General features: G+C 37.2%; 2 protein-coding genes across 5 annotated transcripts in view; one reads left to right on the forward strand and one right to left on the reverse strand.

Moving 5' to 3' along the window:
- CACNA1C (calcium voltage-gated channel subunit alpha1 C) overlaps positions 1-10,314 on the reverse strand; it is a 455,730-nt gene extending 445,416 nt beyond the window's left edge. For both annotated transcript variants that reach the window (XM_053978340.1, XM_053978341.1), the window contains exon 1: positions 10,185-10,314. In XM_053978340.1, coding sequence (XP_053834315.1) covers positions 10,185-10,314 — 130 coding nt within the window. The remainder of the gene's footprint in view (positions 1-10,184) is intronic.
- DCP1B (decapping mRNA 1B) overlaps positions 1-21,544 on the forward strand; it is a 39,140-nt gene that overhangs the window by 1,314 nt on the left and 16,282 nt on the right. For 2 of the 3 annotated variants that reach the window (XM_053978345.1, XM_053978346.1), the window contains exons 2-4: positions 39-79; positions 2,395-2,522; positions 20,840-20,906. In XM_053978345.1, the coding sequence (XP_053834320.1) occupies positions 39-79; positions 2,395-2,522; positions 20,840-20,906 (236 nt within the window). Of the gene's footprint in view, positions 1-38; positions 80-2,394; positions 2,523-13,315; positions 13,370-20,839; positions 20,907-21,544 lie in introns of those variants that run through there. The other variant, XM_053978347.1, reaches the window with a different exon arrangement.

Here is a 21,544-nt window from a genome sequence, read left to right on the forward strand (position 1 = left end):
GCCCTGTTTTCAACTTTCTAAATGTTCCTTTTCTTCAGGAGAAGACTGATGTGGAGGGAACGCTGTTTGTTTACACAAGGTGAGCACTTTTCAACATAAACAGGTGAAACCTGTGGATATGGAAAAGCTGGCTGGGATGGAGCGTGGCTGAAGGAAATAAAATGCTCCCCTTTGTTCAAGGGTGAAAAGAAACTGAAACTGCCAGAAGCAGATGTGGGAAAGAAAACCCTCTGAAGGAGACATGACCTTGTATCTTGATAAGACTTTCAATGTGATTTAAATGTCAGTATGGGTAAACTGTAGAAATCTTCTGGGATGGTTTAAATAGGATTTTCAATTTAAATTTGTCTGAACAAAAAAGAGTGAAATAAATAATTATATTGCTTAAAGGAAGGGAATGGCAGAGATTTTGAAATATTGTGTCCCCTACTTAGGGAACTTTCATACTACTTGTGTCTGTTTGTTTTTCATGCATATTTCATCCAACATTTTTGGATGGTTTTCACGCTTTCTTTCAGCAGCAGCTCTGGTTGTGGCTTTCAGAGCATAATTTTTTGCACCATTTGTTCTATCACATGTGTTTGTTCTGTTGTGAAGCCCTGTGCTAGGGGTTCCTTGTTGGTGCCCCAGAATTTCTCTGTGACTGCTGTTAAAATCAGGAAGTTACACAGTCAGCAGCTCTTGGCAGTATCTGCTGAGGTATAACACCAAAGCAGAAAGTTACTTTTCCAGCTTTTACACCAAAGAGGATCTGGTAGGAGAGCTGAGAAAGCAGGAGATGGTTCTGAGAAGTGTGTGAGGTGACAGAGAGGCCCAAGAGCCTGTGAGCGCTGTGGGAAGTGGGAATGCTGGTTTCAGTCTCTGCAGCTCTCTTGTACCAGCAGTGGCAGTGGTCATCAGTAGTTTTTCTAAGCTGCTCTCAGGTAAGTGGAGATCAGCTGCTGTTATTTATAATTTACCACCACAAGAGGAAAGCAGCAGCGCTTTGTTGTGCTGGCACTAGGTGGATGTGGTGGCTTGTGTGCTGAAAAACAGAAGCAGTGTTTCCTGGTATGTTGGTTTCAAAGCTCAAGAACTGACAACATGAAACCTGGTCCTTCTGGTATTTATCTTTCGCTGTTGTTTTTGTTGCCCGAGGAAGTTTCCATTTAGGGCACAAGTTGCTGCCTGGCTGCACTTTAGCAGCAGTATGGAAGAGGTTGTGAGCAACAGCATGCATTGCCTTCATCATCAGTTTTAACTTTAATTTTCTGTACCTTCAAACAACTTTATGAAGTCCTGTGGAAAGCACATTGCCAGCAGACAGTTTGGAGACCAGTGGTGCTGCCTTTGTTTCTTCTCATTACCTTAGTCACAAATGTAAAAATTAGCCCAGCTCATCTTTGTGAATTAGAAGTCAAAAAGTCAGACTTCCAACTGAAGGAACACCAGTGGAAGTGGACTGTTTGTTTGTTTGAAGTGAAATATTGACCCTTGCAAGCAAGAGTTCTTGTCAAGGATTTCCCTTTTGATTATTTTTTTGGCTGACTCCAATCCTGTAATACAGGTTCCTGTATTTTGGTTTCATATCTCTATGAAAGAGATATGGTCTCCAAACCATATCTATGAAAGAGACCACTGGTCTCCAAACTGTCTGCTGGCAATGTGCTTTCCACAGGACTTCATAAAGTTGTTTGAAGGTACAGAAAATTAAAGTTAAAACTGATGATGAGGGCAATCCACACACCAGCAATTAAGCAGAGGTGGCACTTCTCCCAAATGTTTAGCCATCATCTTTTCCTTTATTGCCAAACTGGGTTTGGAAGGAGTGTCTCCTGTCAGGATCATGACAGGTTTAGCAGTTTTATCTAAGTGACTTGAAGTGTAATCTCCATGAATGAGCATAATGGCTTAGAGTCATTGCATGGTTTAGGTTCATCATTTATCAGGGATTATTCAGGGATGGGGGAGGGTTCACAGCTGCTCTTGGGCTACCTGTTTCAGTTTCTCACATGGTGACTTTTACCCTTACGCTTTAGGTGGTATAGAAAATTCTCTCTTTGATGACTGTTAGAATCTGCAGTTGTTCACCTGAGTGCTGAGAACTTGCCTTGCTCTGACTTGCTTTAATTGCTGCTTTCCAGTCCAGTGAGGGGCTGTAGGGTAGATGGAGGCATTGGATCATGTGATGCTGATGGTCTGTTTATTTCTCCTACATAATGCAGGGCTTTGTCATAATTAAAAAGATTACCAAAACTGCAAGAGTCAATTGTTATTTCCTTGGCAACAAAATTAGATTTTTGTAGCATCACTTAGAAATAAATAAATAATTAATCTGGAGCACTACACAACAAAGACATTCTTGTGATTTCCTTTTTCCTCGACTTGATGGGATTTCTGCTTGTTCCTTTTCAGATCGGCTTCTCCAAGGCATGGTTTCACAATTATGAACAGACTGAGCATGGAAAATCGAACAGAACCCATTACTAAAGACCTCGATTTCCAGCTCCAGGACCCTTTTCTGCTCTACAGAAATGCCAGATGTAAGTCTGTTGGGTTAAATACTGAAGTCAGGTTATCTTCAGTCTGTTCTTGGTTAAGGTAGTCCAAGAACTCAGACTGCAGCACTCAAGGGGTAAAATTGAAGGAATGAATTTTGCTTTTTTGATGTGCTGGAATAGAAGAATTTCTCAGTGTTCCCTAAAATGCCAGTCTACTAAAGAAAGTATTAGGATGTGCTTAGGAGTAATCTCCTCATTTAACTGACAAATTGTGGATGTTTGTGGTTGCCTGTAGGTGATGGGCTGAGAGAGACAGTGTGTGTGTGTTTTCTGAATACGCCCCAGTCACTGCTAGGCAGTCTCAATGTAATATTTGTAGTCTTGATTTTCTGCATAAAAATAGACAAATGCAGCCAATCCAAACCCTGTGTTCTGCTCCAGTTCCAGAACATTGTTCTCAAAGCATGTTGGAAGGCAGGTTGCTTCTCAACTCTTAAGCGTAACTCTTGACAACATAATGCTGGGTCTAATTTAAACCCTGCTGAAAGACAAAGTTATTACTTTGGGCTTTCTGTTGATATTGTGTGATTATCTTTGCTCAAGAATTAGCAAGTGTCAGGCAAGCTCAGAAATGAGTGGAAGACATGAGGAAGCTTATTTGTGCATGCAGATCTGCACACAGACTCTTAGGATGTGCAGGGAGCAGTTGTAAATCCCGTTGGTAGATGTGCTTGGAAGCAGAGCTGTAGGACCTGATCTGGGCTTTGTGCTTTGTGCATAAAAGCAGATTTCACAAATGGTTTATGTGAACTGTGATGCTCAGGTGTTCCCTCTGGATGAAGTAAAGGCAAAAGCAATCCATGGCTTGCAAAGTAGCCTGATTTGATAATCTGCTAGACCTTCTTATTTCACAAACTAATTTGGAGTTGGGAAATACATCAAGAGGGAATCCAGTTGTTCACACACACACTATGTGGTAGAAGCAATAGAGGAAGAACATTCTAAATAGCCTAAATGAAACTGCTATTTTTGAGACTATTTTCTAGGTTGACAAGGAATTGGAATTCAGAAGGAAACTGAAAAGACTTGCAGAGATCTCCAGGCTAACCTAGGCTGGGCCAGACATAAGGATTTTAAGTACTGTGACACCTCTTTATTCCATCAGATTTTGAAGGCCTTTTCTTATGTAGCTATAAGCTTGTTTAATCTCATTTTTAACTTCATTAGGAGTTTATGTATCTATCTACCAATATCTACCTTTTGAAACCTGACCTATTAATTTTTCATTTTTGTTGATACAAGTGTAATTGGAAGCTGTCATAATTCTGTGGAAGTAATTAGAAGTTGTCATAATTCTGTGGTGACAGAAAATAAGTTTTTAGTCTGATTACTGCACATAAACTGTAACTATTTTTTTTTTTTACTAAGAGAAAAATCAGAAGTTGGGTGATGTAAGCTCTTTTTTCACTAAGAGACGTGAAAATTTTAGATTTGCAGGGTGTCAAATATAAGTAGGAGCCTGTGCTTCTGAGCAGGATACCTGGGTCTGTGGATCTGATTTTTACCAGAGTTAGCTGTTTGATCTAACCATGGGTAAATCTGTACCTCTTCATTGAATTGAGAGTTTGGTTGTTTGAGACCAGATTCATGTTTGTTTTTACTAAAAAAACCCCCTATTAATTCTGTCAGTATCAGATGAGTTCTGGTATAAGGCTGTGTTACCCCTAGCTGTTTATCTTCCTAAAATGTTCTTACTAAGGTTAATTATTATTTCTTCAAGAAAACTGAAGGTTTTGATACTTCAAAGCAAAAGCTGTTGTTTCCTCAGATTTTCATGAAGACATCTGTTTCCAGAGCAAATTGGAAGACAGTTTTTACCAACTCATTTGAGTTGTCCAGGTTTTCTTTAGGTCCCTACAGTTCATGATTTCTTCACTGAGTTGCACGTGAATCTTGCCCTTTCTTCCTTATTTTGTATTTCAAAGCTTTTGCAACATGAAATAAAGGGATCTCCTCGACAATAAGTATGGGTTTTCACAAGGGTCTCATCCAAGCACAGTTCTGAATATCCTCTTGAATTTTCTATATGAATATTTTCTTGCTCTTGTGCTTTATTGTACAGCTTGCCTTTATAGTTTTTTGCAAAACTAAGGCTTGAGGCTTATTGTTAAATGCAGTTTACAAAACTGGGGCGTTTAGGCCCTTATGTTGTATTATTTTTATCTCCTGCTTCCATGTACTAACAAGGAGTACTCAGTGATAGCTGTTTACTTTGCAGAACAGTGGACAGTTTGGCAGTAATACTTAACAGTATCTGGAAACAAATTATCTTTTTCTAACCTGTTGTTTAGCTTGGTGACTTCTTAGGCTGCTTTTCATGCACGTCTTCTTCTTAGATCTACCAAAACTAACAATTTCCTCTGTTCTGTTCTGTTTCCAATTGCTGGCCCTGCCCATTGTTTTGTTTCTTCTAATATTCAAAATTCATTTTGTAGAGCTGAGTATCTGTGGCTGGTTGTATTACACAGGCTAAAATAAATCTTTTTGGCAGCAAAAGATGGTACTTGTGTACTGGACAAACCCAACAACATTTTGTGATGTAATAGCTGTCTTTTTGTAAAGCTTGCTTTGTATCCTGTATATGATAACAATAGAAAAAAAATCCAAAACTGCACACAATAGATGTAAGTTTTAGAAATGCTTAAAATAAAAAGGGTGTATTTCATCTTTTTACTTTCTTTTTCCATGTTTCTTTTATTGTTTCATATGATCCTGGTCATCTTAAGTTGAATTATTGTCTAAACATCATGTTGGAGGCACAGTCTAATTCCAGGACTTTTCAGGCTGGATTTGGGATCCATGCCAGTTAATGTTTGCTCTGATCCACTATTTCACAGCAAAGTTGTTTTTTTTTTTGGAAATCTGTTAGGGTAGAGCTGGGGTTATTAATTTCAAAGCCAGGAGGGAAGCTCAAATTACAGTTTTTAATGCCAGCAGAAATCTTTGTCCACCAAGGAACAGAAGGTTTATGGCTCAAACAGGCAATTTTCAATGTGACCTTTAAACTTCTATAGTTAAGTGCCATTTTAGATGCTTGCCTTCTGAGAGCAAGACAGTAGTTCTGGTTTTGTTTAGATGATCTAACAATTTTTAAATTTTCATGAGTTTTTTATTTGACTAATCTTAATGACATAATTATTACTTTTTTTCATTAAGTTTTGGTGATAGTTATTGGGAAAACCAATATTCAGAACTTGCTGCTTAAGCCTTGCTGCTGATTGATATGAGATAGTTCAGAAGAAATACATAGTAGTAAATTATTGATTAAATTACCTTAATTTTCTCCCTTTAGCAGCTATATAATAATTACAGCTATTCCCCACTCTCTAATGTGCCAATTGTTTTTGTCTGTGTGTTGGGTCAGGGAATTATTTCTTGATTTCATTCATTTACCTTTTCATCACTGCATTCTGCTTTTGATGCTTATAGGAAAAAAAGGAGTTTGGGGAATATTAAGTTGCTTATCTCAGAACTGGCTTCACCTTGAGCATTTTAGCTGCCAAGAACACAAGATCCTGCCTTAAAATAGTATGCTAATTGTGACAATGATCTGATACAGGTTAATTGGGTGCTTTTCTGCTATATTGAGTGGAGAAAGAAATTGTGTGACATGTCAACCAGTATTTCTCTCTGACAGTTTCTGTACCTATTTGGACATAGAAGTTGCTTTTCAATTCTGTGCCACACTGTAGCAAGGGCTTTGCTCGTGTCATCTCCTAAACCAGAAATGGAATACAGCCTTCCCAGTGAAAGGTGTCTGCTGAATTTGGGTTTTTGCAGAGGTTCAGCAAGTGGTACCAAAGCAGAGCAGACATGCCTGCTTTTGGCAAAGCTGTCCAGACACACGTGGTCTGTACATAACCTTGGCCTTCTGCATACTGACCAATAAACTACTCCTTGCTTAATTGAGACAGGCAAAATAGATATTCCAGCCTTTGTCTTTATGATATAACAGAGTTTCTGTTTGATGTTTTCCATTTGGGTAGAAATACCAGTTTAGAAAGGAGAACCTCGTTTATCAGCCTCTGTCCTGCCAACATACAGTATCAGGTCCAGTATCAAAACCCCAAAAGGATGAATGCAGAAAATAGAAATGGGTATTCAATTGATTATTCCCCAAATGCTTATTCATCTTTCAGAATTTTGAAACAAATACCTGTAAATGTGTTTAACTTAGTCCAGTTGGTATTATTTTTTCTCTAAATGTCTCCAAATCAGTGGTCTACTGACTCAGAAACATTACATGGCTTTCTGTTGCTGCATCATTACACAAAATGCAGTGTTTTTGTCACTACTGAATAACTTAAAACCAGTTTTTTTGAGCTTAAGTTTGTTTGCAGAACTCGTATTCTGGCCTGCTGCAACTGCATGTTTGGTTTAAGAAAATATTTCTGGAGATTAAAACCCTCTGAAAAGTGTTAGTCAATTTGAAACAAAAGTGCAAACTTTATCTCAAAGCTTGCTTTCATTTCAATCTTGCTTATAGCTTCCATATTCTCAACATCTTTTGCCAGGCAATCATAACTTTCCTGTTTCATCTTCCCCAACAGGCCTTGCCCTTCTTAGGGATGTATTCTTCTCAGCCTGGTTTTTTGCTAAACAGTTTTTGGTAAAGCTGTTTTTGAAAAGTCTGCCTGGACTGACTTTCAGAATACAAATGTCTGCGGTTTACCTGAGGTTCTGTCCTTGGAGACATTTTTGTCTCAGAAATACAAACAAATCTCTCCTCTTTTCCATTCCAGTTTCTCTCCTCTGATCAGCATTTTAAAAATTCATTGTGTATCCAGCAAGGCAGAACAACAGCAGAGGTCATGATTATCTTCCCTGGATGTTCCTGGCCTTAAAGTGAAACCTCACTTTTGCTGGTGGTGTTGGAATACTAACACTCTTGAGCATAGGCATTATTTTCCTTTTTTAAATTTCCAAAGGAAACATACACGCTGAAAATAATTAATATTTTTGTAAGAATTAATTCTAAACCCAGAAAATGAAGGATGCAGCATGAACTTTGTCATGTTGCATGCACTTTTTTTTTTTTTAAACCTGTTTAAGTTTCTGTCCCACTTAGCTGTTTTATAGTTTGTAATCTGCAAATTTGCTTGAGAGAAGCAAGCAAGCTTCTTACTAACTCTATTTATTGGATTCATAGTGATGATAATTTTTTTTGCAAGGTGGCCTCTGGCACTCAGTTTATTGACTTCCTTGTACCTACACTCAGAAATTACCTGTTCATAAACCAGTTTATAAAAGCGTAGATGAAGGCATTACTAATTTTCTACTACATTTCCCATATAGTTCCTGCCCTTGTGGTCTATACTTCAACTAACCAATGATTTTAATGTGCTTAGAGAATGGTAAAAATTACTTCAGAATGTAAAGAAAAATAATAAACTGCCCCTTGGAAATAGTATAGTTACCAATTTACATTTTTATCACTAAAACCCTAAAATATATGCATTTATGTTAGGTTTTTGTGCTTTCTGTGTCATTTTATTTTTTAAGGCTACCTGAAAATCTTTAATGCCTGCTTGCTGAGATATAAAAATATTATTATAACTTGATGGCATAAGTTAATAGTGCAGTCAGGGATAGATGGACATGCAGCAGTGCTGTCTCAAGGAAAGTGGGTTTTAACATCAGTAATTATGGTTTAGCAGTCAGGTTATTTGGCTTGCCTGTTCTAGAGTGCACAAACTACAGGGTTTTGAAACCTGTAGCTAAACTCTGCTTAATTCCATGGAAGGAGGAGTGGATTTTTATGCTAGGGAAGGGGAACACGAAAATTAATTAAAAATAAATCAACTGAAAAGGTGCCATAGAATATAGTTTTTTTATGGAAACTTGTAGTTGATCATGATTTCTTCTTTCCCCAAGTGTCTCTCATACTGAAGCTGCCACTGTTCTGAGCAGAACGCTGGACTAAGTGAACTGCAGAGGCCACAGCCAAACTAAACTATTATTGTGACTCTAGGAGTAGCAGCTATTAACTAATTCAGCTTGAGGGTGTTTGGGGTTTTTTTTCTGTGTATTGTGGAGAGTAAACGTTCTATGATTTAGATTTTTATGGTTCATAGATTTAAAAAAAAGGAGGAGGAACTACAAATTTCCTTTTTGTTTGTTGTTTTTAAAGCAAAATTGTTTGTAGTAAGAAGTATTTCTAAATTTACTTTTTCCAGGGCTGCCTTATTATTCATATTTACCTTTAAACTAAGTACAATTTATGTTTTTCAGTGGCATTTGTATACAAAACTTCTGAAGGACTTCAGTTTTAATTTTTGATGTGAAACACCACCTCCCTGGTCACGGCGCCCAATGCAGCACAGATAGTTTCTATTCAGACTTTCTAAACAGGATGTTTTAGTTGCTTCTTCCTCACCCTTCCTACCCTGAGGATTCTGTGACAATTGTGAAAGCCTTTGGCTAAGCAAAGCAAACAGGTTTTCGTTGGTGAAGTGGCTTTTTGCAGCTGTAACTGTGATGACTGCAGCCCTCCTTTTGCTCTAATGATCTTTTTTTGTTGTGTGTTGAAGGTAAAAAAGTAAGGAAGAGAAGTGCAGCAGTGCTAATGTAGGTTTTCAGTTTCAGCCCAGTCTGGAACTCAAGAGTATGCCATGTGAGAAGAAGCAGGCTAAGGAGCTAAGACAAAAATGCTGTGTAGTTTTTGGATGGCTGCTAATTATTTTGTGCATGGTACAGCTGTATCTCAGCTTGGGCAAACAAATCAGTAGGAAAAGGGTATGGAATAGAGTTAGAACCATGTATCAAACATCCCACCTTTAGGGATGAGTTTCTGTATGGGATGGCAGGAGAGTAATGCTGCATATATCTGCTAGACACAGTCCTTGTTTCCCATTTATGGATGTCAGCATATAAGCAACAAATTAGCTTGTCTGGAGGTTTACTGTGGAGAGTGTAGTGCCAGTGCTGGGCATTCCTGACGTCTTTCCAAGATAAGATAGGCATATGATGCAGTAATGCTCAAGAGTTGGGCTTGCAGCAGATAATTATTTTTTTTTCAGAGGGGTTATTTTCATGTGACTACCTGTATAACCTCTGCTTCACACATTCCTCCTTGTACAGCATAAAATGATAGGTGTTTCAGGAGCAGGGGAAATACGTACATGAGTGCCTACATATTTCTCCTGCAAACGAGGATATTCCAGAGCTGGTTGCTTTTCACAAATCCCTTGTGTAACCGCCTTTGCAGCTTAATCCCTTCACATACGCACACATGTATTTAGTATTTTCAGCTTTCCTATGTTTTAAACTTCTTAGCCTCTTTGTCTACAATAAAAAAAAAAAAACCCTTTCTTTTTCCTTATACTTTCATTCCTTTTTTTCAATCGTGTCACTGTGGAAGCGAAAAAGCAATGTTCATTAGATGCTCAAAATACAGTATATATAACCAAGAGAAGCCATCCATCTACTTAACTCCCCAGATTTGAGAACTACTAGAATTATCTAAATCCTGTGCTGGTGTGATCACACATTCAGGGCTTCCCAGTACATTATCACCAAATACTGCTGTGAGGTATTAGGGTAGTCTCCTCCGTTACACAGCTTGCTCTAGTTAAACAGGAAGGCAACACTTACGGCAGCTCTGAGTACAGTTTCTGTGCACACGAGTGGGTGATACTGTCTTACCTCCAGGTTTGATGTAGAAGCAGTTCAGCTGAGTTTCATGCACCAGCTTCCCCTTGTACTTGGCGTCGGGTTCCCCCGGCTGGTGGCTGGGCAGGGGGTGATACGCTTGCCGAACCAAGGCTTGAAACATTTTAAAATTCCAAGGAGCGCTGAAGCAGCTGAAGCTAAGTGTATTTTCTATAGATAGCAGAGGTACATTCCTTTTGGTTAATTTCCTTGCTTCAGGGTTATGTAATAGCCTTGTACAGAAGTTAAAACCTGAATATTGTTTTAAATGGCTGACAACTGGATCTTCTAATCTAGGAACTATTTTCTAGCTCTTTGAAACGTTTTCAATATCTTTTGCATTCTCCTCCCTTTTCTTGCTGTTCACTCCTAATCCTTTGCTTGTCCTCTGTGCCTTATGCTCAGTTGGATCCTCCTCCTCCCCCTGTCCGTTTTTCAGGAAAACTTGGATTGAGGAGTGAAGATAATGGGTGCCATCCACCCATCAGCTCATCACCTCAGCGAGCCATGACGATCTCTGGTTTCTGTATATCCACACGGGCTCCTCTGATAATATCCTCTTGTGCTTGAAAAAAATAGGTTTGCTTAGCAGAGGGTGGACTACACTCCTGACATAGCCAGAAAACTTCTCTTGGAATGTGAGCTTGCTTACTCACACTCTTTTATATGTGTGTGTATATATATAAAAATATTTGTAACCTTCTCTCAAAACATGGAAGATAAATATGTGAGCAAGTGTATCCCACAGCACATATACAAGCTGCTCACTTCTGTCTAACTTTGATTTAATACAAGCTCTTGAGTGCCTCATCAGTGCTCTCTTTGTCAAAACAAACCTTAAATCGGCAGTAAAGAATACTTTTCAATTACAGGAGGGAAGAGGAAAGAAACCCTTCCCAAGTGTAAGATAGCATACCCTTTAAAGGACAAGGAATGTGTTATATACAGAAACATGGTGCAAGTGCTCCAGTGGAATTTCACTCAGGCTGCAAAGGCAGTGTTGCTTTTTTGTCTTAACTGCTGTCCAAACGAGTAACAGCACTGGGCTTATTGCCTGCTGCCTGCTCTGCTTCAATGGCTGGGGCTGCAGCCCAGTTGTGGGGTTTGCATAAAGTCTTCCTATCATAATGCATTGCTTAAAATCAATCTCAGAAAATACTCCTATGGGTTTGTCCTGCTGGCATGATTATTTTGGACATACATATGCCTAGGACTTTTAGAGCCTGTTTTAATAATCCCTTTGTATAACAAAGAGGTATTATTTACATGCATAAAACCAATGAGAGAGATTCTGTAGCCAGGAGGGAAAAAAAAAAAGTAAGTAATGTAAGACAAGCTTCAGGTCAGAAGTCAGCAATACAGGGACTAAGAGAATCTTTCTGTGGGTCATCTGCAGCTGCCCGTTGTCTTAGACAGGATATGGACTTTCTGTTTGACCTGTACCAATTCTTTTGTCTCTGTCAAACAAACTGCCTTTCTGTAAAATGTCAGTATCTTTTCCTAAGCAACATACAGTGTTTAATCCTCTATACAGGCATGTGTAGCATCTCTCAAATAATAAGTTCATGAAATTTCATAATAATTAGAAAAAGGAGAGAACTAACATTGGATTTTTATTTCTTTTTTTTTTGTGAGTATGTGATGTCTTCCTGCAGGGTTTTGCTGCCTTCTGTTTATTGTTACTTGTTGTTTTTATTCTGGTTTCTCTCATGTGAATATTCCTCTTTCTAACACTTTAACAGGAAGGAAATATATGTTCAAATTTACACTGAGAGTTAAAAACTGAAGGAGGGGAGAGACTGAGGAACCAGATGATGATTACTGTTAAGTTTTATTCCAAAGGATCATGTATAAGCTAGTAAAACACTGCTGACTTCTGAAGCAAAATGAAATACATATCTTTACTTTGTGTGGAAACAATACAGTTGCTCCAGTGAAAATAGTCCCATGAAAAAATCCCAAATTTTTATTTAAATATGACTGTATCTCTAGTTTATAATCAGGGATTCAGAGTTGCAGGGTACCTCCCAGTGCTGCTGTTGTGAAATATCTAGCTGCTAATATATAAAATGAATTTGATAAATGTGAGGGGTTTGTTGTTTTGTTTTTTTTTTTCCTGTTGAATTACGGGTTAAATAAGAAACTGTTTACTACTTAAATTACATTTTCTTGGTGATAAACTTGATCTCAGGAGTGCATTGTTTCTCTCTTTGTTCATATACACAGAATGTTCTGTATTCTTGCACACAGAATGTCTTGTGTGCAAGATCATAGGAAAGTCAGTAAACTTCTGAATAATCAGAACACTAACTTCAATTGTTAAAATAAAATTTTAAAATAGATACCAATATGTTAAAATAGTATTACAGGAATCAAAGGAAAAAAGCAACAAGGTACTTCAAAGGGGTGTATTTGTATTTTCATGCAAGAAATTACTAAACTGCAATTTCACAAGAAAAATGCAGGTGAAACATTAATATCAATACTTTAATGATCCTTCAGCTTTCAAGCATGTAAAAATGCAGTGACCATATGTGAATGATAAAGGGTTCAGGGTGAAATTTAGCTTGTGAACGCAGTGTGAACCTACCCACAGTTTGCCTGTCATTCTGTGACAACAGCCAACGTCCTTTCTGTGCCTGTGAAATCGTACTATATTGCTGAAAATTGTGCTGCAAAGTTTCTGCCTGCAGCTCCACAGAGAAGCAGATGTTACTGAAGGCAGTGTAACAGCTGACTGCAAGAGAAGGGATGGTTACAGAAGAGTAGAGAGCTCTTTGATGTGTGGACTATAACCTGTTAACAGGCTGTGGCAAAGCAATAAAAGGGAATGCATAAGATACGCTGTAAATACTAACTCACTCTTTGAGGTCTCAGGAGGAGTAGTTAACTTTTGCCTATTTCTATGTGGATTTTTTAAATTATTTTTCTAACCATTTTAGAACTAGAGATGGTGTAGGAAAAATGAAACAATTGACTGTCCAAAATGATGTTGTGTATAGAGTATGGAAATGAAAAAATACAAAAATGGGGGGTTTAAATTCTCTTGATCTTAGGGTATTTCTTATGTGTTTCTTGTTACAAGAACAAGGATATACAAGTAATTGAGACTTTTATTGTTGCAGGCTAAGAGCTCAGTCCAGATCTGCAAATGTATTTCCATTACTTAGGATCTGAAGGTATGCAGTGGAGAAATAAGAGATGAGATCACAACAGTCAGAATTAGAAACATCATGTATAGTTAAGGTTGCTTATTTTCTTCATGAAGCCCTTTCTGAAGTTGTTCATTATTTTGTGGGAGTTAAACCATTTGGAGTGACAGCTCGTCATACTGATTATAGTAAAAATTCAGGTTTCAGGAAAAAATGACATGCTATTGAACACCTATTTGAGGTTAAAATAGTCTTCTCTTTTTTCCCCCCTCTCTACTAATATACTGGAAAATGGCATTGTCAGAGTTTGGAAAATAATTTGACCTTGAACTTAACTATAGCTGTGGAATTAGAGGTGTACCTTTGGCAGGTACCTCAGAGATGCACTTTAAAAATAATTGGGAACGTATTCTTAGATTGGACTAAATTATAAATGAAAACCTTGATGTGAGAATCCTGGTGAGTCCTCTAGCAGCTGTGTGTGTCACAGGCAGCAGAGCTGCTCTTCCCCGTGGGACTGGAAGCCCAGATACTCCACAAGAAACACACGGAACCTGCTGCTTTTCTTAACATAGTGGATAGAAAAAGGCTGGAAATTGAGACACTGAAGATGGCTCTCCTTCCTATTCTTGCCAATAAAAGCAATTTTTTTCTTGTCTCCAGGTTAGGAAAGCTGTGTTGTCCTTTTCTTGATTGAGCAGTGTTCTCTTTGCTTTTTGGTTACTTGGTAGGAGTGAAGTGCACCAAATCAAGAAAAGGCTTCTAGTTTAACCTCTTCCACTTGTGACAGTCTTCTTTTAGTATAAGCCTTTCTGCTGATGGAAGGTATGGATTTATATTTAGCCTAGATTTGTGTAAGGCATTGTTGTGTTCTGCTCAGGTGATTTCTGTAGATCAGGGCCTGGCTTCATTTCAGTGTGTTGAAGACATGTTTTATTGTTAGCTTTAGAATGTTAGCAGAGAATATAGAGCACAGGTAAGCTAAAAAAATACTCATTTCAGGTGTTGAGGAGTTGCATTTGTTTTCCAGTAAGCCCCTTCTCTGATGGATTCTTATTTCACAGGAACCCTGCTTGTGTTGAATGAGGATATTTGGATGTATTTTTTAGCTTATGGAACTCTCATCTGACGGGGACATTTTGGAAGTCTATTGTGAAATAGTAACGGGAACCATTTGTTATTTAAGAGAGCCTATTTATAAGAAAAAATATTTCTTAAGAACAGCTTGTTATTTAAGAAATTGATAGCCTGGCATCTACAGTCTTCCTGCCTTAATTTCAGTGTCATGCACCATCATGATTTAAAAATTATTTGGAACTGATGATGCAATGGCAAGAGGTGTGACTGGAAAACCAGTGGTATGGGAGAAAAAAAAATTCTCTAAGCCAGATGGATCATAACATAGATGCTATTCCTGTGTCAGGACTAAAAAATTCTTGTAGCATCAACAGAAGGCATATTTAAGGGAAATCTTGCAAATACAGTTTGCATTTGGGCTCTTTTCCAAAAAAAGTAAAGAACCTGCTGATGGACTCTTACATCTGCTGAGCTTTATGGAAATAAGTGCATCAATGGGCTTTAAATTTTCCTGCAGTACTAACAGAACTTCAGCTTTGAGGCCATTTAGGGGACTTTCTATTTTGTTTGACTGCTACACTGTTGATTTTTTTCTTCATAAAAATTTCTGATAAATTTGGATTAAAAATCTGCCTGAAGTCAGTCTCTCACAGTAGAGTCACAGACGTGATTTATTAAACCATCCACCATGTCTGTGCTGTCCCTTTTTTTGCCTCGTGAAACCAGAAATATTTACTGGCTCTATCTGGAAGTCTGCTAATTGGTCCCCCAACTTTCACAACTGATAGATGATGGTAGGAATATTTCAGGGTCCATTCTATTAACAAAAATTTTGTCTTGTTTTTAAGGCATAGTTCCAAGAACAATTAAACAGATGGTGGTGACGAACTTATCATTGACTTCAGTAATGTTGCCAATCACTGCCCACTCTCAAACCATTTGCTTTTGGGGAAAGGGGTCTGGAGGGGCTTTTTCATTTTGTTGGGAGTTTTGTTGTTGCATATTTTGTGGTTTGTTTTTTTTTTTTTAATAAAATTGCTTTAGCAGTTCCCTTCTCAGTTGAATTTCACTGGTTAAGCTGAAAAATGGCCCTGTGTAATCATTGCTTTGCATTGACATGTCTCTGAGTAGGATTCTTTCTCCTTTAACAACTGGTTTGGTTATTTTTTAGGGGATTTTTTTTGTAGCTTGTTTGTTCATACACAATATTTTAAACATTTGAGATAATGGAAATAAAAAGTCATCCTTTTCCCTGTTTTTGTTAACAGTTCTCTAAATAAGTGGATCAGGAGCTTTATCAACCTTTAAATGAAAGAACAAGTGTCTGATAGTTTTAACAGGTAGAGCCTTTTCAGAGCTTTCTAGGAATTTAGGTTAAGCTCATAGCAAAATACATTTTTGTTGTTTGAAAAACTCTTTCCTTGCTTCAGTTTATTGCCATTTTTATGCCTGAGGAATTATTAAAATTTTGACTTCTCTTTAAAATCTTCCAGAAGTACCAGGATATAGCCAGAGAGAAAATTCCATTATTTAGAAACAAATACATTTACCTAATACATATTTCGTATTGTGCAGCTTTGCACAATGTTGAGAAGCAAGAGGCCTAAAAATTCCAGTTGTATTGATAAGCCACATTTCTATCAATATGGTAGAATAGGATACAATTGAAATCTTTTTTCTAGTGTTTTGAGTTTAAATATCTAAAAGTAAAATTTTGTGTTTGAAAGAACTTAAAGCCTACTTAGAGCTAAAAGAACTTTCAGAATCCTAAACTAGGAAATACCAAAGTTAAGGCTGGTTGTGCAATCTCTCTGTTTGTGGGCTTTTATATTGTGTGGTTTTCTTCTTTTGCAATAAGGACTTTGTTTCAGCTATCAAACAGTTGGAGTGGTGTTCACATCGAGAAGCTACTCAGTATTCTGTTTTTTTCCTCATTACTCATGTATGGCCTTTGTTATATGCCACTGGAGTTCTGCACTAGAGTCAGAATTATTGTGTTTTCACATTGTTTTCTCCAATAATCATCACTATAAAAGCTGGTAACTTGTGAACAAAGAGAACTGTTTTACCTTGCTCAGATTAGAAATACTATTCTTCCCATTTCACAAATTTGGATTCTAGGGCAGAGTAGTTACAATTAGAATGGAGTGTCTGACTTCATGTACTCAAGCCAAATTTTTCCAGTGTATTTATTATTCATAAGTTCCAAAACACTTCTGACAGACTCGGATTGGGATGATTGGTGTTTTTGCAGGCCACACACTCAAGTGTTGCACCCAGGTCTAGGATCTCGACTCAGGCACTGGGAAATGAAGCACACACAGCCAGTGCAGCCACTTCAGATAACATTTCACAGCTTGTGTATCGTTGCATAACATCTCTGGGATGGAATTCAGCTTTCCAGGATAGTGTGCAGCTGTCTGCTCAGGTTTTTTATATTTTTCCCTTGTTGCAGTCCTAAACATAGCAACGTAAAGGTGTCTGCCTGCCTTGCAAGACATGGATACAGAAACTTCTTTTTCACATAGCCATGTGTGGATTTACATATTCAGGAGCAAGAGTCTAGACTATACATAGAGCAAAATACATTAAGAAGCATGGAATCAAGAATAAAACACAAAAATTTCAGAATTGGGGTTTATTTATTTATTTTTAATACCAGCAATATAAAACAGTATACAACAACTATAAAACAGTTCCTAGGTACAGGGGAATCTCTAGTCAGTAGTTATTTCTGTATCCATTTTTACCAAGCTTAAAGACTTTATGCAGTCTGTGAAGAAATAGCTTAAAAAATCACGTGTTGCAGGTACACTGAAACAAAAGCTTTGATAATGGAAATGTCTATCCAGAAGACAAAAATCTAATCACTGGAATAATGAAGAGGAAAAAAAATAATCCTAGGAAATGCCTTTCTTTTTAATAGAATCCTTAACAGAAATGATTGAAGTTGATAAGAAATTCTATATTATCGTAATAACTAAATTAATGTTTCAAATATTGAGGGGTTAGAAATTGTTATCTATAATTCTGGAAGATAGCAGCTGTCAGCTTCTGCTTATAAATAGTATCAAGTGTTCTAGTGTTAGTGAGGACAGGAGAAATCTATAGCCAAAAAAATGAAAATTGTAAGGCGGAAGCTTTCGAGTTGGTTCTGAAGTCGTGATTTAAAACTTAAATAGTGTCCTTCCTGAAATTCAGTCACTGAGCTATTAAAGGAGCTTCACAGATTTGGGTAAAATTTTTCAGTTTTGATTTATGAGTAGCCTGCCTTTAAGAAATTCTAAAAATTCTAAATACTGATACCCTTAATTATTAATAATTTCTGTCAGTTTACTTAAGTAATTTATTTAGCTTCCCATTCAATGTTAATTGGATCTTCTTGATTTCATAGCTGCATTATGTCATAGTTTTATGTAATCTTGTTAACAACATTGTAATTTTGGCACTTTTTTCTTTTAATGTCGTCAATTCATTACTTGACTTTGTTTTTATTTTTTTCTGTTTTTTACAATAATCTCTTCTTACATAACTTTATGGTTGAAGCTGGGCCTAAAAGTGTCTTAATGTTTCCTCTTCTGTTTGGCAGTAGAAAAATTTGCTTTGTGTCTCTGATGTTTCGTGATTCATTTTTAACATGAACATGAAATTACCACTCTACACATGATACTTAGATGTGGAATTCTATTTTGTCAAACAGTCTGACAGAGTGGGAAGGCAGATAAAAGTAATCTGTTTATGTTTAATCCTGATAAAACCGGCAGTGTTTTCATGCTGGTAGAAAGCTTGCAGTGAAATTGTATTGTGTGTCTGTGAGTGTGCCAGGCTCCCAGGTTGTTATCAGCTTAGGTTCTCATTCTGGTTGTGGGGTTTTATGTGTTGCCACACACATAAGAATTTTTTTTTTCATTTTGTCTTCATTATTAATCAAGATGGAGGCCATTAATACTCTTTCTTACTACTACTATCTGTGCTTTTTTCTCTTAAATACAGATTATAGGAGAATACAGTACTGAAATGTGAATTTATGCCATGGTTACTTCAGGTATCTCAGATTTCCACAAGTTTCTGTGTTCTCACTGCTCCCTCATTCTCACATGAATAAAAGAGTTCGGGGTGTGTTGTGCTGCCACAAGTTCAGGGATTGTTTCTCAGTATATTTCAAGTGTTCCATCTCCTCTGGACAGATGGGAGCAGTGTGGAAGGAAGAACAGTAGGACTGTCCACTTCTGAAAGATTTCATCACTGACTGGGTGAGCTCTAAGCTCAGAGGTTGTTGGCTTTGGTCTTAGCTTGCTTTCAGCTGTGCTTCCTAATTTGGGTTGGAAATACCATTTAACCAAGGGGAGAAAGTAAATGTGGGTAGGTTTGAAGTTCAGCTAGGCTAAAGGTCTCTGGATCTGCAGTATCCTAACTTAAAACTGGAGTTAAGATGGGATATGTTGTGGGGTGGTGGTGTGGTTTTATTTGGTGGCACAGACTCAGTGTCCTTGCTCTGTGACCCAAACAGATTTGTATTTGTTGCAATTGTATTTCAAAATATTAGTTGTAGTTCTGTAAAATCTGAAATCTGTCATTATTCTGGTTATTGGTTTACTTGTGTTTGTCACTGAGTTGAGGTAAATCAACAGCAGAAGCAAGCCAGTTTGAGTCTTGCAGCTTCTATTGGCCAGAAGCAGTTTGGCATTTCCAAGGGACTGTCAGCTTTCAGATTTATTAGATATTCATCAATAGTCTGTGACATGTCTGTTCTGTTGGCCAAAGGTGAAGCTGTCCAACCTGTGCTGCATAATTGATGGTACCACAAGCTGTGGTAGACATAAACAAAATTTGGGAAGATGGAGCAGATGGCCAAAATTTCATCAATACTCTTCTCCACTGGAGATTCTTTTATAAAGAATAAGAATCTTGATTAAAACAAATTTGATTTGTCTGGGATTCTTGGTCTGCTTGCTGTGCTGTTGCATTGAGGAATATGGAGTTACTTCTGATTTGGACAAATTTTCAAATGTGTTTCATCAGAAGAATGAAAATTTTGCATTACAGGTTGGTGTTCTGGAACTTAGGAGTTGTTCACACACTTTTCTACAGGTCCACAGTTTATTATTGAACACCCACTGGAATATGCTAGAATACTAATGTGAATTTTGCATAACAGATCAGTGTTCTGGAACCTTATGAGTTGTTCACACACTTTTCTACAGGTCCACAGTTTATTATTGAACACCCATTGGAATATGCTAGAATATTAATGTGGATTTAAAATGCATATTTTAATATTTCTCTTAAAAGACCTGAGATTACTTGTGCAGTTCAGCTCTTACGTTGTACATTTGTAGAACCACAGGTGCATATTAAGTTACTTGCCTTTTTTAGGTGAATAATAGAAATCATCACACTTTTCAATAATCATAAAAAGGACAGCACATATTTTAAAAGTTAATTTTTGTATGCCTACAGGATGTCTGATTTGTGAGATATTTTAGACTTTTTGCCAATGTGCTGTGTATTAAACATTGGGATAATTTTTAGTTCTATAGAAGACAACACACAGCTTTAAATTTGGGAGAGGAATGGAGAAAATAATATACTTGTGTCTTGCAAGCAGCTGTACATTCATTTTCTTTCCAAACATTAACAAAGCCAAGGTACACTTCATATGCCATGGGTTTGGCTCTATGGAATTGAAGGAGTTATTGCTTTTGGACTCTCCTAATGTTAGGAATTATTACATCATCAGAGTCAGTGTTGCAATTGTTTTTGAACAGGTGCTCAACCCATTTCAAATGAAATCCATTTTCAAATGAAATGTAGCCACCACTGTGGTGGAAGACATGGTAGGAACTGCCAATTTCTGGTAAAGTTAAGAGACAACTCTTGCCTGCAGTAGGGTAGGGAGGGAAGGAGGAGGAAACCCAGGATCTCCTGTAGAAAACAGTGAGCAGAATTATAGCAAATCTCCAGGGAAGTAAAGATGTGCATCCTACTCCAGCAGCTCTGATGCTCTGTAAGATAGACCTGAACATTCTTTGAAAACTAAAGAGATTTTCCTACTTCCGTATGCGTGCAGTGCTCCCTGCAGCATGCTGTAGTGGAGTCAAATGGATATGACAACTGAAATAAAGGACAGAGAAAAAGATTTCAAAGAAAAAACCCCACTGGTTTAGCGTTCTGAAGAAAAGGATCAAATACCTTTGCCTTAATTGACTATTTAAGAGCTTGTAATTTAAACGCTTAGAGATGTGCCTTTGATCTTTTGTGATTTTATGGGCTCTGACGTGTCAGTTTGTGTTTCTAGATGGGGAAACATAAGATGAAAATAATTTTTAAGATTAATTTACAGGTCACATTTAAATATCTACCAGGAAGAATTGCTGTTTGAGAAGATGCTCATAGTTTGTGTTTGATGTGCATTTACAGTGTCCATATATGGGATTTGGTTTTATGATAAGGAAGAATGCCAAAGAATTGCAGAGCTCATGAAAAAGTAAGTGATGGGTAAACAAGACTTCTGTGCTTTTTTATGTATGTTTTTTTGGTACATACATGTACATTTTATGTTTTTAGGATTATTATACCTTTCTACTTTAAACTTACAAACATTGTTGCAAGTATCAAGCCTGCATTTCATAAAATCATAAATAAGTCACTGTATTGCAGTAATTTTTCCTAATTTGTAGTGCAGCTCTCCAGCTACATCAGAGTGTACCAGTTGATATGATTTATTTCCTGGTGACTCAGAAACCCATTTTGAAGAATTGTATTCTTTGGGGGTTTAATATATTTTTCAATTTGGGAAGATTTTATTTTTTAATATTGTTACCATTCTTTTTTTTTCCTTATATCAAGGTAAGTGCAGGAAATCATGAGGCCGTGCTATACTAATACAATTTCTGTGGGTTTTGTCCAGTTTGTACAGCATGGCTGAATTCCTGCATCCTCATTTCTTAGCAATAGATACAAAATTAACTTTGTTTTCAGCATTTAAAGCAAGACTTCAATTAGCTTTTAAGTCATTGCTTTCATGCATTTAAAAATGTTTTTTCCTAAATCTTAAACTTTAATTTTGCAGTCCAGCCAGAGGTGAAGATTTCACACAGAACTGTGTTCTCAGCTGTATTTTTA

The sequence above is a fragment of the Vidua macroura genome, chromosome 5, assembly GCF_024509145.1.
Source record: "Vidua macroura isolate BioBank_ID:100142 chromosome 5, ASM2450914v1, whole genome shotgun sequence".
In the NCBI taxonomy this organism is placed as follows: domain Eukaryota; kingdom Metazoa; phylum Chordata; class Aves; order Passeriformes; family Viduidae; genus Vidua; species Vidua macroura.